Below are 16,737 nucleotides of genomic sequence, written 5' to 3'. Positions count from 1 at the left end.
TTGTACATTGTTCACTTCACAACTTCTGTTACACAAGTTGTGCTTTGGATCATTTTATCATGTTGAGAAACTTTAAAACATGTTCTCCAACGTTTTTGAGCTCATGCTGTTATCAATAATACAAAAAGGGAACATAAATATATAATTTCAGTTAATCTTTATACCCACATTGTTATACTAATAACATTCTAATATCTAGAAAAATGTAATAAAATATTCTGCTTTTATACCGTCATGGGTTATCGAGTCAAGCACTCATTCACCTCTAGAGGGCGTCAGCGTCCACTGCGTCGATTTTGAAAAGGGGAGGGGGAGAGACACATAAGCCCTATTGCGCATGTGCAGCCGTTTTGTCACATTATAGCTTCCAGAAACGTAGTGATTTTTGTGTACTATAGTCATCATGAAGGCTCTTAGGGGAATGGTGAGCGGAGCTGTGAGCGAAATATCATCTGCGGTTACCGGCAGCAAAAACGTCGCCGTTCGGGAAAATGTCCTTGCTGTGACTCGTGACTACATTTCTCAGCCGAGATTGAGTGAGTTTGCAGTGCTGACTATGAAGGGCCCTTAAAAACAAACCCACTAGAGCGATAAAAGATGTGCGTATACCGCAACGAATCAATAACGTGCTTGTATTTACATTCAATCTGCTAATCATCATGTTATTTGCATTACAACTGCAGACATATAACATTTCTGATGTTGAATGTCTATGATCCATGCAGTCAGGTAAATCTAGGGTCAGTTTAATAACAAGTGTATTTTCAACGTTGCCTATATCGATAACCTCTAATTGCTTGATCTATATATCGATATGTGATGAAAATCTAAACAATAACTATATACAAATATAATAATGATTGGTTAGAATTTCATCCTGTTAATAAATCAACATGATGCAGGATTTAAGGTAGATGCACGTTGGATCGGAATCGTGATGGAGTGGCAAGCTGTGTTAGCATTTAGACTATAGGGCTTGGGCGTCATGACGTCATTACTTGGCGTGGCGGCCATGTTGATGGCATCCTTTACTGCTACTCGGACTACTGCGCACTGTTTATAGACGTACTCCCTCTCAATCGTGTGTCTTAATTTGATTATTTTGGCGTTATTTCAACTATGGCAAACCGTTGCTGCATTTTGGGGTGTAACAGCGCAACACATAATCACCATGGGAAATGTTGAAAATGGATTAACTTTCCACCGCTTTCATGCTTGGAGGCGCAACCACGGGCAAGAAGTAATAACAGTACGATGTGCAAAAAGCAAGAATTGTCACACAACCAGATGTTTTTTTTAGTGTTTATTTGCAAGTAGTGCAACCTGAGAACACAGAAATGTGGAATGCTTCAAGGTAAAAGGTTACAAATAAAAAATGAACACAGAAAACGGAGTGCAAGTTGTTGCACTTTATATAACGGAGTGCACTTTATATAACAATAATAAATACACTTAAAAAAAAAAAATCTTTCAATACTATATAAGCAAATAAATAGGTATCTATAAAATAACAACAAAAGACAGAGAAAATGGAGGAAGTGCAAATTATAAATATAGTAAACAATAACATTGCAATAACAAATAAAAACGGAGGCAGAGCAATTTCTTATATAATAAAAATAATAATAATATATACGTTTCGGTTAGACTTTATTTCGATAGTCCACTTTAAACATTCTACTAACTATGTACGTTTTCAACAGCATGTCAACTAACACTAATTAGAGTATTAACTGTACTGTTAGTAGACTGTTAGGTTATGGTTATATGTGTTGGGGTTCGGGTTAGTAGAATAAGTTGAATTGTAGTTGCAAAGTTACTTATAGTCAGTAGAATGTCTGTTGGGGACCAACAAAATAAAGTTTTCGTCGTCGTCGGTGCTCCGCTCTTTCTTTGGAAATTCATGTGGATCCAAAACTTTAATAGTTCCGATTTTGTCTCTATAGCGGTCCCTGCCTTCCCTATTTAACGTATCCCGGTAAATTCCACATCCCTTTCAGGATTTTAACATGTTTTTTTCATTCTCCCAACTCTGCTTCTCCTCATTCGACTTGCTGTATGTTTACATTCGCGAGGCCATCAACATGGCCGCGACGTCCCAGAATGCAACGCGGCGCCCAAGCCCTATTCCTTTAACTAACACGTATTCTTAACTAGTTCTTTATATATATAAAGGACAACCAATTGAATAGTTATCAGAAACAATTGGAAAACATATTAGTCTAAGTGATTAAAACAAATAGCGAGGTTAGCCTTAAAGGGGTCATATGATGCAATTTCTTGTTTTCTTTTTTCTTTAGTGTGTTATGTAAATTTGCATGAATAAGATATGCAGAGTTAGAAAGCTCAAAGTCTCAAACCCAAAGTAAAAGTTAAGGCTCAGCCACTGATAAAGATTAATTTGTGCAGTATAGAGTAGCGCTTGTCTGTCATTCCCACGACCAAATTTAGTCCAGACACGCTGGCAAAGTTGATCGATCAGCTTGGTCATCTGCATCATCCGGATCAGATTCAGGTTTGAATTGATAAGGTAGGACCAACATTATTATCTGTCAATATTGCTTTGCATTGCTTTGGGAGCTGATGTTCCAAATATGGTAAGAAGTGTGACATTTCCGTCACATTCTTAAAGGCATGAAGGTTCACCCAAAAATGAAATTGATAAAGATTCAAATGGGTATGAATCAGTGAATCGGTCAATGATTCGGATCGCCAATGTCTCGTGATTTTAGCAGTTTGACATGCGATCCGAATCATGAATCAATACGCTGATTCACAACCGTTTGAATCTTTATTTGAGGATTGAACACAAACAAGTTAGAGAAGACAATGCTGAATAAAGTCGTAGTTTTTGTTATTTTTGGACCAAAATGTATTTTCAATGCTTCAAGAGATTCTAATTAACCAACTGATGTCACATATGGACTACTTTGATGATGTTTTTATTACCTTTCTGGACATGGACAGTATAGTGTCCATACACTTGGATACGCTCTCAGACTAAAATATCTTAAACTGTGTTCCGAAGTTGAACGGAGGTCTTACGGGTGTGGAACGACATTAGGGTGAGTCATTAATGACATAAATTTAATTTTTGGGTGAACTAACTCTTTAAGGTATTCAGGCCAATCACAATGTACTGGATCGCTGGCCAATCAAAGCACACTGCGCTTTTTAGAAAAGTGAGTTTTGTGAAAATGTACTGTGTAAAATAATAACTTTTTTGAACCTGAAACTGTGTAAACAGATTGCATTAAACCAATAATGTTTTTTTTTAGAACCATCATGTGACCCCTTTAAAAGTCCATAGATGTCAGTTCAAACTGTCATTAATATTTTCTCATTCGGATGCAATGAGACCTGTTTTCCTGTTTGTTTATGTGATATTCGGCATAAAGCCTATAGTAGCCAGTAAAATATGATTCAAAAATAGGATTCAGTTTTTTAGGACTGTCACATATTGATTAATCATTTGCTCTTGGTTGTTTGATCTAATCCAAATTATTTGAGAAAATGGCATTTATTGTGAAGTTTAAATTTCAATCACTTTTTCCCATCCCATCTAAGGACAATTATATTGCAGTTATTTAATGTATTATAATTGATTAATTAGTAATCATAGAAATATTATTTTTCACAGCAATAAATTAAATCAAATGGGCCCATTGTTATTATACATTTTATTTTTATATTATGTAAGAGTCCAAGTAAAAATAGGCTTACACTGAAAGTGACATAAGCAGAATAACATTGTTAATTGTAGCGGTGTGCTGAAACAAAAATTCTGGGCCAAAAATTCTGGATTAACTTCTGTACAAAATTCCTAATCATGACAGGCTGACTGTTTGCTATTTGTTTCTTTACTAGAACTTAAATAAGTACTTAAAATAGATTGTAGTTAGTTGTGCGGAATAATGTTAAATCGGCTTGCCATAGATGGCAGCATCATCAGATGCGTTGATGATAAACAACACGCAAGGAGCTTGAAATGAAATTCGAACATGCTCATTCTTTACTCAAATTTAAGTAATTTAGTTAAAATTATCTCTAATTCTATCTAGTTAAAAAATAAATATTTCGTAATTATCTTAGCCACCATATTTCTAAGCCATTATGACCTATTATTGTCTTATTCTGAACATTTGTCATGTATTTATGTTATTTATGATTTTCATATAGTAAATGACACATTCTCATTCTTTTTCTTTATTTTTCTTTTAAAGACACTTTGACCATAACATGATGTCATATTTGATCAGGTGATGCGTTTTATTTTTTACTGTATTTATTTTCCTTAATTTAGTACTTATTGATTTTCTTCATGTTGTTAAGAAAAAACCCTGAATTTGTGTGTCATAGTGGTGTTTGTAATTTGATCGAGAGGTCCTTGCCCTGAAAAACATTGAAGTCCCCTGATCTAGACTAAGAAACACTAGACTTTTGTGACATTCATGTATGTGTGCGCAGCGTATAAAACCGTGGCTGGTGTTAATGGACCCCTGGTGATTTTGGATCAAGTGAAGGTATTGGATTTCTGTATTATGTATTGTGATTTTATTGTGTTTTAGAAACAATGCACCTGAATGTAGACTTCTCACTTAACTACTTCTCGTATTGTTTTATATCAAATTCATAAATCTACATCGACAGACAGTGGTTTATCTATATTTTTGTATTGTGAAATATCTAAAAGTATTTAATTTTAGAGATTTTCCATTAAATGTTTTATTTCTACTTCTATTCGAGTACATGTCTGTATCTCTTTCAAAAAGTAATGATGACAGACCACCATCATGTCTAAGATGTTCATTATACATGTAATCTTGCCTTCTTAAACCAAAGCAACTAATTTGTTTGGAAAGTACTGGATTGATGTTTTTGATGCAATGTTAACTGATCACCTGGTGCAGTTCCCCAGGTATGCTGAGATTGTCCATCTGACTCTACCTGATGGCACCAAGAGGAGTGGACAAGTGCTGGAGGTTACAGGTTCCAAAGCTGTGGTTCAGGTCAGAGAATAAGACCTTCTGAAATACGTTTTGTTTTTTCCTCCATTTTGTAATCTGATCAGTAGCATCTCTCATTCCATTTTTAGGTGTTTGAGGGAACATCTGGTATTGATGCCAAAAAAACCACATGTGAATTTACAGGGGACATTTTGCGTACACCTGTGTCCGAGGATATGCTGGGTAAAAATACAAAAAGAGTTGTACTGAAGTTGTAATTTTTTTAATTTATTTTTATTATTAAATGTTTTTATTATGTGTATTTGGTAAAATGATTACTCTATTGCAGGTCGTGTGTTCAATGGATCAGGAAAGCCGATTGATCGAGGGCCTGCGGTGCTGGCAGAGGACTACTTAGACATCATGGGTAAATTTCAATATGGCTGTCTTTGTGATGCACCACATAAGCTGTTATGCTCACAAATTGTCATCAGTGCCTTTTTTTAATGTCAATTTGTAACATCCAATTCCCTCCTGCGTCCTGAAGGTCAGCCGATTAATCCTCAGTGTCGTATTTATCCTGAGGAAATGATCCAGACCGGCATCTCTGCCATTGATGGCATGAACAGTATTGCCAGGGGCCAAAAAATTCCCATTTTCTCTGCAGCTGGTCTACCCCACAATGAGGTGAGGCCTTTGTCAGTTCATCTTCTTTCAGGTGATTCTTCAAAGACGTTAATATTTTTATACAGCAGAGCAGAATTGTATATATATTAAAGTGACAGTAAACACATTTATAATGTTACAAAAGATTTATATTTCAAATAAATGCTCCTTTCAACTTTCTGTTAATTAAAGAATCCTAAAAAATGTATGGTTTCAAACCAAAGTAGTAAGAACTTTGTAAGTGTACAAACAGTTTAAAAAGAAGATACTTTATAAAGACAGTACATTACACATGTACGGACAGCAGCCATTGTTTCGACGAGATAAGCCACGAACGCTGTGCTAAGCGATGAACTGTGACTAGGAATTTCATATGGTCTGTTGTTTCCAGAAGAAAGCACTGCACGCAGCAGAGAAAAAAATAAAATAGAAAATTAATATCCATGTAATTAGATTTCACAAACTTAATTCCTATCAACCAGCTCACTTAGCACAGCGTTCGTGGCTCAACTCGTTAAGACTTTTTTCCAAGAGGGCTGCTGTTTTTATAGGCGTATTGTAATATACTGGCTTTATAAAGTGTCTTCTTATTAAACTGTTTGTCCACTTACAAAGTTCTCAATGCTTTGGTTTGCATGTAGGGACCCTCATTATGCTACCATGTTAGTATGAGGCTATTTTGACCCTTGTTAGTGGTATTAACTGGCAATTTAATTTTACTTACTCTGTGCCCCATAGACAAGAGTTAAAAGCTAATCTGTTTTTAGGGATAATACTCTTTACATTAGATTTTGGTAAATGGTAAATGGACTGCATTTATATAGCGCTTTCAACAGACCATATGGCCATCCAAAGCGCCTTACATATTGCCTCACATTGACCCATACATACACTTATTCATACACCTTCGGCGGTGTCTGCCATGCAAGGCGCCATCCAGCTCATCGGGGTTAGATGTCTTGCTCATGGACACCTCGACACTTGGTCAGGTGGAACCGGGGATTGAACCACCAACCTTCCAGTTTGTAGACAACCTACATCAACCACTGCCACCCATTACATTTCATGAAAACATGGTAACTTGGTAACCTTGTTTTAATTACCCCTAGGTGCATTTTTCACCAGAGTTGTCCTTTAAATATCTAAGTTGAAAGTACTTAAAAATTGAAGGCAGAAACCTTTTTTTTGTCTCTTTTTTTTTTTTTTTTACAGTTTAGGTAGTTGCTGGAATAGATGTTAAGGAGGCCAGTAGTAGGGATGGGCAAGAGTACTTGAAAACGATGATCGCCCTGACTTTAAAAAAATATATTTCTCTTTTTTTGGATTGGTTATTATGGAATTTAGGGCAGTACCTGAGGTCTGATTGGTTTGTGTTAGACAGCACACCTCCAGATCGGTGGAGTGAAAGTGGATTTGAAAGTGCACACTGCATTGATGCCTGGAAACACTTTTATCATGAAATACAATTAAGTGCAAGATTTGCAGCAGCAATTTGTCATATACGTACATAGCATTGTAATAAAAACAAGACTATGATAGAATGTAAATTCTCTGTGCTTTAGTTCTCCATGTATCAGCGCTGATTACATCAGAGCGCAGTCAAGTTCACGTGCGCATTTGTGTCCTTTTACACAGATGCAAGTTGTAAGATTACTTTTTATGTTGTCTATATCTGATTAATAGGACACATTTGGTGGAGTTTATTAACCAGCTAGCAAAGCGCTGCTGTTATATTGGCTATTGTTCATTCTTATCAGTTTCAGCTCAAATGCAATGCCCGACATTATCAACTATGGGTTATTTGAAACGGTCATATTCTTTTAGATAGGCTATTTCTTTCAAATAATTGTTGATATTACTAATGCCACAGAGGTATATTGTTCTCATGTTTTTAACGGTAGACCTATGTTTAATTTAAAGTTGTTTCTTATTATGGCTTCAAAACTGTGCAGTGATGTAATCACTTTGATCATGAAAAATAACATTAAGTGTAAGATGTGCAGTGCCAATCTGTCGTATACATAGAATTATAATGAGAGCACAGTTTTAAAAGAATATTGTTTCTCTGTGCTTACGTTGCCGGTGTATCAGTGTTGTTATTAAAGTCCTTATGAAATCAAAAATCGACCCTATTTACTTTGTTAGCACATATTACAGGTCTTAGGGTGAACAATTAATCTGTGTAAGTTAATACATAGAAACAAATTGTTTGTCGCAGTAATCTTTAATCAAAATCTAAGAATTAACTTCCGGTCTGGAACTGGCGTTCCCTCTCATATGACAGCAGTTTGACGGCTTAGGTTTGAAAATGCTTTACCACTGCAATGAGCAATCGATGGAGAGGAGGAGCGCTGAGGTAAAGCCCTGCCCTCTATTCAATATTCTGTTTCACTTGGAAATACGTCACAGCACTGAAGAAAACTCACTTGCTGCTTCTGGTTCACTGGGACTTTAAAGGAATCACAACTCCAAGGTTCCTTGCTGTCCTGGATGGAGTTATGGTTGACGAATCTAGCTGAAAGGAGAAGTTGTGATGAAGTGTTGGGTTGCCTGAGACCACAAACAGTGGTCTGAGTTAAAGATGGTGGTCCTTTGTCCAGGTAGATATGTCTGTCAGGCAGGCTTAGATGCAAGCAACTACCATCGGATCATCTGGCTGGAATGTGAGGTAGAGTTGTGTGCCATCAGTGTAGCAGTAACATGAAGATTGAGAACAGAAGTGGTCCAAGAACTGAGCCCTGAGGCACCCCAGTAGCTAGATGTTGGGACTTAGACACCTCACCCCTCCACAACTCTCTGAAGGACTTACCTGTGAGACTTGAACCATTGGAGTGCAATTCCTGAGATGCCCTTTATCATCAGGGTTAATTGGAGGATCTGGGGGTAACTGTCAAAAGCAACAAACCGGTCCAGCAAGATGACCAGGACTGATGATTTGAAAGCTGCTCTTGCCAGTCACAGACCTTCTATGCCTTCTATGCTTCTATGAGAGCAGGGCAGACTCAGTTGAGTGGCTGCTTTTTAAATCCAGTCTGTTTGTTGTCCTGGAGGTTGATTTGTGTAAGAAAGTAAGCAGCTTGGTTAAACTCGTTTAAGTATTTAAGCAATGAATGGAAGAAGGGATACCGGTCTGTAGTGATGCTGTCTTATTTTACTTTGTTGTGGGTGGAATAGAGCTCTTCCTTAATGTAGGTCATGTCTGTTTCTGTCAGAGTTACAGAACAACACAAAACATTATTTACATACTACTTGGAAATCCTGTCATTACCACCCAGTTTCTTTAGCCTTAGAACGGGCAGAATTATAAGGCTGACCACGTTTTCTTTTGCCAGGGACTGAAACTAGCACAGATTCATCCATTTCAACATACCCCTCCTAGCCTGACAAGACCCACATCAAGATGTTTAGTCTGGAAACTGGCAAGGCTCAATCCAAGGGGCGGGATAAACGGTTGTCTTTCAAACTCCCTCTGCATGCGATAGGATAGCACTACAACCAACCAGAGCAACAAAGGTGAAGCAGAGCTTGTTGATAGATTAAACATTCGCCGTATTTGGTCGGCAAAACTCCGAACACATCTTCCCTTTTTAAGAATGACTTCAGTGCCGTTCTTTTCTCAGAGAAAAGCTTTACTCCAAGTCTTCCAGAGTCGCGGTCAAAGCTGATTCGAAAGACCGTCGTTCGTTTCTATGTTTACTAGAAGCACACAAACGCAACTCGGCTGTTGTCATTATGGCCCCGCCCACCGACTCTATACACGATGTGATTGGCCCGGCAAGAGTTAGGCGATTACAGCTCAGAAGGGTATTGAGAGTTGCTAGACGACACTCGAGGGCAGATTAAATTTGCTGCCGCTAGGGTGCGTCTAGATTTCTAGGCTATACCCCTCCATCTTGTTTAGCTAAAAATGTCTTTAAACAGGATGCTCAACAATTGGAAGCAGAGTCCTATGCACATTTACATTGATCTTGAAATCATATGATTTGATTTGCGTCTTCAGATTGGTTTCACAGAATAAAGGTTTTGCTGGCAAATGTAATTAGCGTTTGGCGGTTTCTGCCAACAAATCGGTATTTCTTAGCAGGCTAAGGCCGGGATTTAATGGGTTTGAAGCATAAGTATTTAATGAACATATACTATCTGTGAAGACATTTGCTCAATATTGTTAACTCTGTTTTGACGTTGGTGGTGTTTAGGAGTTTTTGTACTCTTCAAATACACTTATTTTAATTTAAGTACTTGAGTAGCAAAGTATAATGTTGTTACCTAACAATTGATCCTTTTTTCTTCTTCTGCTTTTTCAGATTGCTGCACAGATCTGTCGTCAGGCAGGATTGGTGAAGAAATCCAAAGATGTGATGGATTACAGTGAGGATAACTTTGCCATTGTGTTTGCAGCCATGGGGGTGAGGAGCACTTCTGATTACAAGTTTGCTAAATATCTGTATTCATACCAGTGAGATATCTTCATGACATAAGTTGCATCTTTAGGTCAACATGGAGACTGCAAGATTTTTTAAGTCTGATTTTGAAGAGAACGGGTCCATGGACAACGTGTGCCTCTTTTTAAATTTGGCCAATGATCCCACGTCAGTATTCTTTCGAATATTCTTAATAAATAAAGAGATAATTCATCCAAAAAAATAATTTACTCACCCTCATGTCATTCTAAATGTGTTCTAAATGAATTAAAGAACACTAACAAATACCATCCTTAAAAAGGTCATGCAGGTTTGGCATGACATGAAAGTGAGTACGTAAGGCTTTTTTTTAAAAAATATTTTGGAGCAACTTGGACCAAACAGTTTGAATTACTTGTTGCAGGATTGAACGTATCATCACCCCTCGGCTTGCACTTACCTCAGCTGAGTTTCTGGCTTACCAATGTGAGAAGCACGTGCTGGTCATATTGACTGACATGAGCTCTTATGCCGAGGCTTTACGAGAGGTATGATATATAATGTGTGAATTTATACTGACAGCCGTTAGGATTAAGGCTAAACTTGCTACTCATTGCTATGTATTAAACTCGATCGTTGTCTTGAAGGTCTCAGCAGCTAGAGAAGAGGTCCCTGGTCGACGTGGTTTCCCAGGTTACATGTACACTGATCTGGCCACGATATATGAAAGAGCTGGACGTGTGGAGGGACGCAATGGCTCTATCACCCAAATCCCAATCCTCACTATGCCCAACGATGGTCAGCAAACATTTACCTACTCATCTTTTAATACTTACATCATCATAAATGTTTTGCCTAATGGTTTGCTTACTGTTATCTGCAGATATTACCCATCCTATTCCGGATTTAACTGGCTACATCACTGAGGGTCAAATTTATGTGGACAGACAGCTTCACAACAGACAGGCAAGTTATGGAAACAAGCTTACAGTGTAAACATTAGTTGTGATTTTTCATTAAAGGGTAATTTCTCCCAAAAATCACAATTCTGTCATCATTTACTCACCCTAATTGTTTCAAACCCATTAATACTTCCACTCATTTTTGGAACACGAATGAAGATATTTGTACTAAAATCGGAGCCATTTCTCTACTCTCCATTGACACCTACGCAACTACCGCTTTGATGCTTCAAAGAGTCCTTAAAGAGATTGTTAAACTACTCTTTAGGAATGAAGTGGTTTAGTCCAAATATTGGTTTGTATTGGCACACTAGAATGAACCTCATTGGTTCTTACAGAAGCTCAAACGTGCTTCGTAACATGAAAATAAACCTGATTGGTTCTTACAGAAGCTCAAATGTGTTGCATAACATGTGAATGAACCTCATTGGTTCTTGCAGAAGCTCAAACTAGCAGCATAACATGAGAGTGAACCTCATTGGTTCTTTCCGAAGCTCAAACGTGCTGCGTAACATGAGAGTGAACCTCATTGGTTCTTTCCGAAGCTCAAACGTGCTGCGTAACACGTGACTTAACCTCATTAGTTCTTGCAGAAGCTCAAATGTGTTGTGTAACACAAGAATAAACCTTATTGGTTCTTGGGGAAGCTCAAACCGCTTGTCCACCAAAGTGTTTTTAGCCAGCTGTAAACACTAGGCGCAGTAAACGCCTAACACTAGAATGAAGCTCATTAGTTCTTGCAGAAGTTCAAGCCTGCTTTGTAAACTAACCCTTTAATAAATCTCATGTGCTTTTTTTTTATACCAACTACTGATATTTTTTATGCAGATCTATCCTCCTATCAACGTACTACCTTCTTTGTCTCGACTGATGAAATCAGCCATTGGTGAGGGAATGACACGCAAAGACCACTCAGATGTTTCTAATCAGCTGGTAAGTATGGATGAACATACAATTATCACTCAGAGGTTTGGGGGTTGTAATTTTTTTTTAAAGAAGTCTCTTATGCTCACCAAGACTGCATTCATTTGATCAAAAATACAGTAAAAACAGTAAAATTTTCAAATATCATTTACATTTAAAATGCCTGTTTACTGTTTCAATATACAGGGAGTGCAGAATTATTAGGCAAGTTGTATTTTTGAGGATTAATTTTATTATTGAACAACAACCATGTTCTCAATGAAACACAAACTCACAAACTCATTAATATCAAAGCTGAATATTTTTGGAAGTTTTAGTTTTAGCTATTTTAGGGAGATATCTGTGTGTGCAGGTGACTATTACTGTGCATAATTATTAGGCAACTTAACAAAAAAAATGTATACAATATATTTATTTCAATTATTTATTTTTACCAGTGAAACCAATATAACATCTCAACATTCACAAATATACATTTCTGACATTCAAAAACCAAACAAAAACAAATCAGTGACCAATATAGCCACCTTTCTTTGCAAGGACACTCAAAAGCCATCCATGGATTCTGTCAGTGTTTTGATCTGTTCACCATCAACATTGCGTGCAGCAGCAACCACAGCCTCCCAGACACTGTTCAGAGAGGTGTACTGTTTTCCCTCCTTGTAAATCACACATTTGATGATGGACCACAGGTTCTCAATGGGGTTCAGATCAGGTGAACAAGGAGGCCATATCATTAGATTTTCTTCTTTTATACCTTTTCTTGCCAGCCACACTGTGGAGTACTTGGAGCATTGTCCAAGTACTGATGGAGCAGTGTCCAAGTAGTGTGATGGAGCATTGTCCTGCATGAAAATCATGTTTTTCTTGAAGGATGCAGACTTCTTCCTGTACCACTGCTTGAAGAAGGTGTCTTTCAGAAACTGGCAGTAGGACTGGGTGTTGAGCTTGACTCCATCCTCAACCCAAAAAGGCCCCACAAGCTCATCTTTGATGATACCAGCCCAAACCAGTACTCCACCTCCACCTTGCTGGCGTCTGAGTCAGACTGGAGCTCTCTGCCCTTTACCAATCCAGCCACGGGCCCATCCATCTGGCCCATCAAGACTCACTCTCATTTCATCAGTCCATAAAACCAAAAAAATCAGTCTTGAGATATTTCTTGGCCCAGTCTTGACGTTTCAGCTTGTGTCTTGTTCAGTGGTAGTCGACTTTCTGCCTTTCTTACCTTGGCCATGTCTCTGAGTATTGCACACCTTGTGCTTTTGGCCACTCCAGTGATGTTGCAGCTCTGAAATATGGCCAAACTGGTGGCAAGTGGCATCTTGGCAGCTGCACGCTTGACTTTTCTCAGTTCACGGGCAGTTATTTTGCGCCTTGGTTTTTCCACACGCTTCTTGCGACCCGTTGACTATTTTGAATGAAACGCTTGATTGTTCGATGATCACGCTTCAGAAGCTTGGCTATTTTAAGACTGCTGCATCCCTCTGCAATATATCTCACTATTTTTGACTTTTCTGAGCCTGTCAAGTCCTTCTTTTGACCCATTTTGCCAAAGGAAAGCAAGTTGCCTAATAATTATGCACACCTGATGTAGGGTGTTGATGTCATTAGACCACACCCCTTCTCATTACAGAGATGCACATCACCTAATATGCTTAATTGGTAGTAGGCTTTCCAGCCTATACAGCTTGGAGTAAGACAACATGCATAACGAGGATGATGTGGTCAAAATACTCATTTGCCTAATAATTCTGCACTCCCTGTATTATACATGTCACATGGTCCTTTAGAAATTATTCTGTGCTGATTTAATGCTCAAGAAACATTTATTCTTATCATGTTAAAAAAAATGTTTTCCAATATCCTTTGATGAATAGAATGTTTTAATTAGAATTTAAAAAAATATCTTTTTTTTTTTTAGTTTTGAACAAATTGAATGCATCCTTGCTGAATAAAAGTATACATTTATTTATATACATAAATAAATATTTAAACTTGTTATCCCCGAACAATTGAATGGTACTGTAAGAAACAAGGAAAGAACAACACCTGTATAATGACCAACGCCTCAAATAATGTATTTTTCCCCCTATGCAAAAAATGATTAGGGCCCTAGCACCGATGGTGTGAGGACCCTTTTGGAATTGCTCAGCCTATTATTATTTTTCTCCCAAATGAATTGCATTTTTGAGGGCCTAAACATGCTCGAAAACTCATCATGCATCAAATGTGGTGCAAATTTACATCTGATATGGGTTTCAGAATTAGGCGTGGCAAAATGGCTCCTACAACGTTTAAATTAAGGGCCGTTTAAGCTACATTTCACATACATGTGTGAAATTAGATAGACACATGTAAAAATCCCAATACCTACAAGACCCTGAGTGCAAAGTCTAAAAACCCAACAGGACGTAAGATATTTTAAATTTTTATAACAATTTTTTGCAGTTTTGCCATTACCAAATGTTGTACTTTAACAAACTCCTCCTAGAGATGGGAGCTGTGACACAGCAAACTGTTGTAAGTCAGGCATACAATGTCCGATCTGCCCCAAATTTCACATGTTTGATAAGAGTCCCGACTTGAAGACATCTGCATGGCAATATTCAGTTATAGTCAAAGTGCCACCTGCTCACCTGCTGGCACATTGAAATGAGTTTGCCATATTTCTCCTTTCACGGTTAAATGCATCATGCTCACTATTAGCTGTTTTCCTGAGGCCACCGGGTGGCGCTGGCCCTGGGTAGGAGGGCCCTTTCATCTCTGCTTGCAGCTTTTTAAATTATTATTACATTTTTAAGTTAATTGTGTATGGATATTTCATATTTCATTTGTCTGTGACAAAGCGTCTCCTTTTTTGCAGTATGCATGCTATGCTATCGGGAAAGATGTGCAAGCAATGAAGGCCGTGGTTGGGGAAGAAGCACTGACATCGGACGACTTGTTGTACTTGGAGTTCTTACAGAAATTTGAGAAGAACTTTATTGCCCAGGGTAAGTGCCAAACAAAACAGCACCTGTGGAATGATGAACAATTGTATCTTAAAGGGATAGTGAAAAAAATACTGTCATCATTTACTCACCATCAAGTTGTTCTAAACCTGTATGAGTTTATTGTGCTTTGTGTCCCGTTCCTTTTTGAAATAATTTTTGCCCACATTATTCAAGTTTGGTGTGAAAGGACAGTTCAAATGAAGAAAAAGAAAAAAATAATGTATACTTTATTAAATGTAATATGATTCCATGAATGGCAATGGGCTGTGCCATATATAATACTTCAGAATGAGCCTGACATGTTTTGTATCACAGGTGCATATGAGAATCGAACTGTGTTCGAAACATTGGACATTGGCTGGCAGCTCTTGAGAATCTTCCCCAAAGAGATGCTGAAGAGGATTCCTCAGAGCACTCTGGCTGAGTTTTATCCCCGAGACTCCAAACATTAGTCTTGTTTCCTTTATTGTTTATTCAATTTGTTTCTCAATCATCTGTGAAATCTGTCTTCTACACTTCTAGATGTTACTCAATCTCTGCTCAAATCAAGAACACGTCTACGCTGATGGATTACAAAATATTTTTTTTATTGCTGATCTTGGTATTTATTTAAGTGTTCATAAATAGTAAAGCAAATATTGTATGAATATTGTCATTACACTGCAGTGTGGAAGGTTTGTGTGTGTGTGTTTGTGTGTGTGTGTGTAGCTCATTATCAAACAGTGTTCTGACCAAGTGGAATATGATGTAAACCTGTAACATTTTAAAACAACTTAAAAAGCTATAGTATGTGTCACAAATCAGCCTGTTTCTTTATTTCAAAAGTTGCAAGATGAATGTATAATAGCTTAATGTATTCTATGAATTTGATTTGTTATCATTATAATTAATTCACTATATCATAAAGTATAAAAGGAAGCCATATGGTCATATGATGCATTAAAAGAGAATAGATAAGCACAGTGGCCCTATCAAAGAGGGAAATCCACTGAACAATACACTTTTGTTGTTTTTTGCTTTGTCATACTGTTACTGTTTAACTAAATTAAAAAATGTATAGTTGTGTAAGCAATGTATTTATTCTTATTTATTTTGATGCTATATATGTATAGTGTGGTACAGTGTGTGATATCAAGTAAATTCTTAATGAAGTGATTATCCTAATGCATGAACAATATATTGGAAATATGTATGTGACCACTTGCTTCATTAAATAAATATTGATGTGGTGTAAATTAATGATCATGAAAGTAATCAAATATAACAATGCAGCAATGCACATCCTGATGAGCTGGTGTCAATTTTGTTACTAATACTAATTAGGTGCTACTAATTTAATTTGCACAACGGGGTACTATAGGGGCTTTACAAAGCACAGTGGTTCTCATTTGTGTATACACATTTCATAAGACATTTTAAAATGTATTTTTGCTTAACCGTGTTCATGTTTCATGCAAAGTTAGGCAATTCGAAATGGTACAGGGCGGTTTTTTAGACTTCACTGAATTTAGCATAAATTGAGCTTTGTTCTGCTGCATGTGCCCAATCCTAAAACGTATCTGCCCCATTTCAGCAACTGTCACTTTGCAAAGTCTGCATTACATTATGAAAATTACACAAAACAATTAATAAAGGTCACGCTAAAGTCCTCAGGCACATTTTGTGAAAGGTGTATGGGAATATCCCATTGAGACATTACACAGTGAAAGTCTGGATTCATTTTCTGCCTTACAATGTTTAAACAGCAGAGGGTATCGAGACTTCATAAAACAATTATCAATTATCTTTTAACAGCCGTTTAGTTACCCAGGTGAACAATGTTTTATGTGATTACTTATTTGCT

The 16,737-nt window shown here is 37.3% G+C and overlaps 1 protein-coding gene across 1 annotated transcript; it reads left to right on the top strand.

The window, feature by feature from the left end:
• Window positions 1–324: 324 nt before the first annotated feature.
• atp6v1b2 (ATPase H+ transporting V1 subunit B2) lies at window positions 325–16,181 on the top strand. The gene is made up of 14 exons (XM_067432849.1): window positions 325–536; window positions 4,468–4,523; window positions 4,911–5,009; window positions 5,096–5,189; window positions 5,296–5,373; window positions 5,494–5,633; window positions 9,917–10,018; window positions 10,104–10,201; window positions 10,437–10,560; window positions 10,660–10,810; window positions 10,896–10,978; window positions 11,803–11,907; window positions 14,765–14,894; window positions 15,210–16,181. Exons 1-14 carry the CDS (start codon window positions 404–406, stop codon window positions 15,344–15,346), a joined length of 1,530 nt encoding a protein of 509 aa, XP_067288950.1. The 5' UTR covers window positions 325–403; the 3' UTR covers window positions 15,347–16,181.
• The last annotated feature ends 556 nt before the right edge of the window (window positions 16,182–16,737 follow it).

The sequence above is a fragment of the Pseudorasbora parva genome, chromosome 23, assembly GCF_024679245.1.
Source record: "Pseudorasbora parva isolate DD20220531a chromosome 23, ASM2467924v1, whole genome shotgun sequence".
Lineage (NCBI taxonomy): Eukaryota > Metazoa > Chordata > Actinopteri > Cypriniformes > Gobionidae > Pseudorasbora > Pseudorasbora parva.
The sequence above is the reverse complement of the archived record's forward strand: the minus strand, read 5'-3'. Positions and strand labels throughout refer to the sequence as shown.

Coding starts and splice junctions, on each gene's coding strand:
- atp6v1b2 (XM_067432849.1), top strand. CDS start 404: ATGAAGGCTCTTAGGGGAATGGTGAGCGGAGCTGTGAGCGAAATATCA. Junction 5,010..5,095: donor GTTCCAAAGCTGTGGTTCAG/GTCAGAGAATAA, acceptor TTCCATTTTTAG/GTGTTTGAGGGAACATCTGG. Junction 14,895..15,209: donor GAAGAACTTTATTGCCCAGG/GTAAGTGCCAAA, acceptor TTTGTATCACAG/GTGCATATGAGAATCGAACT.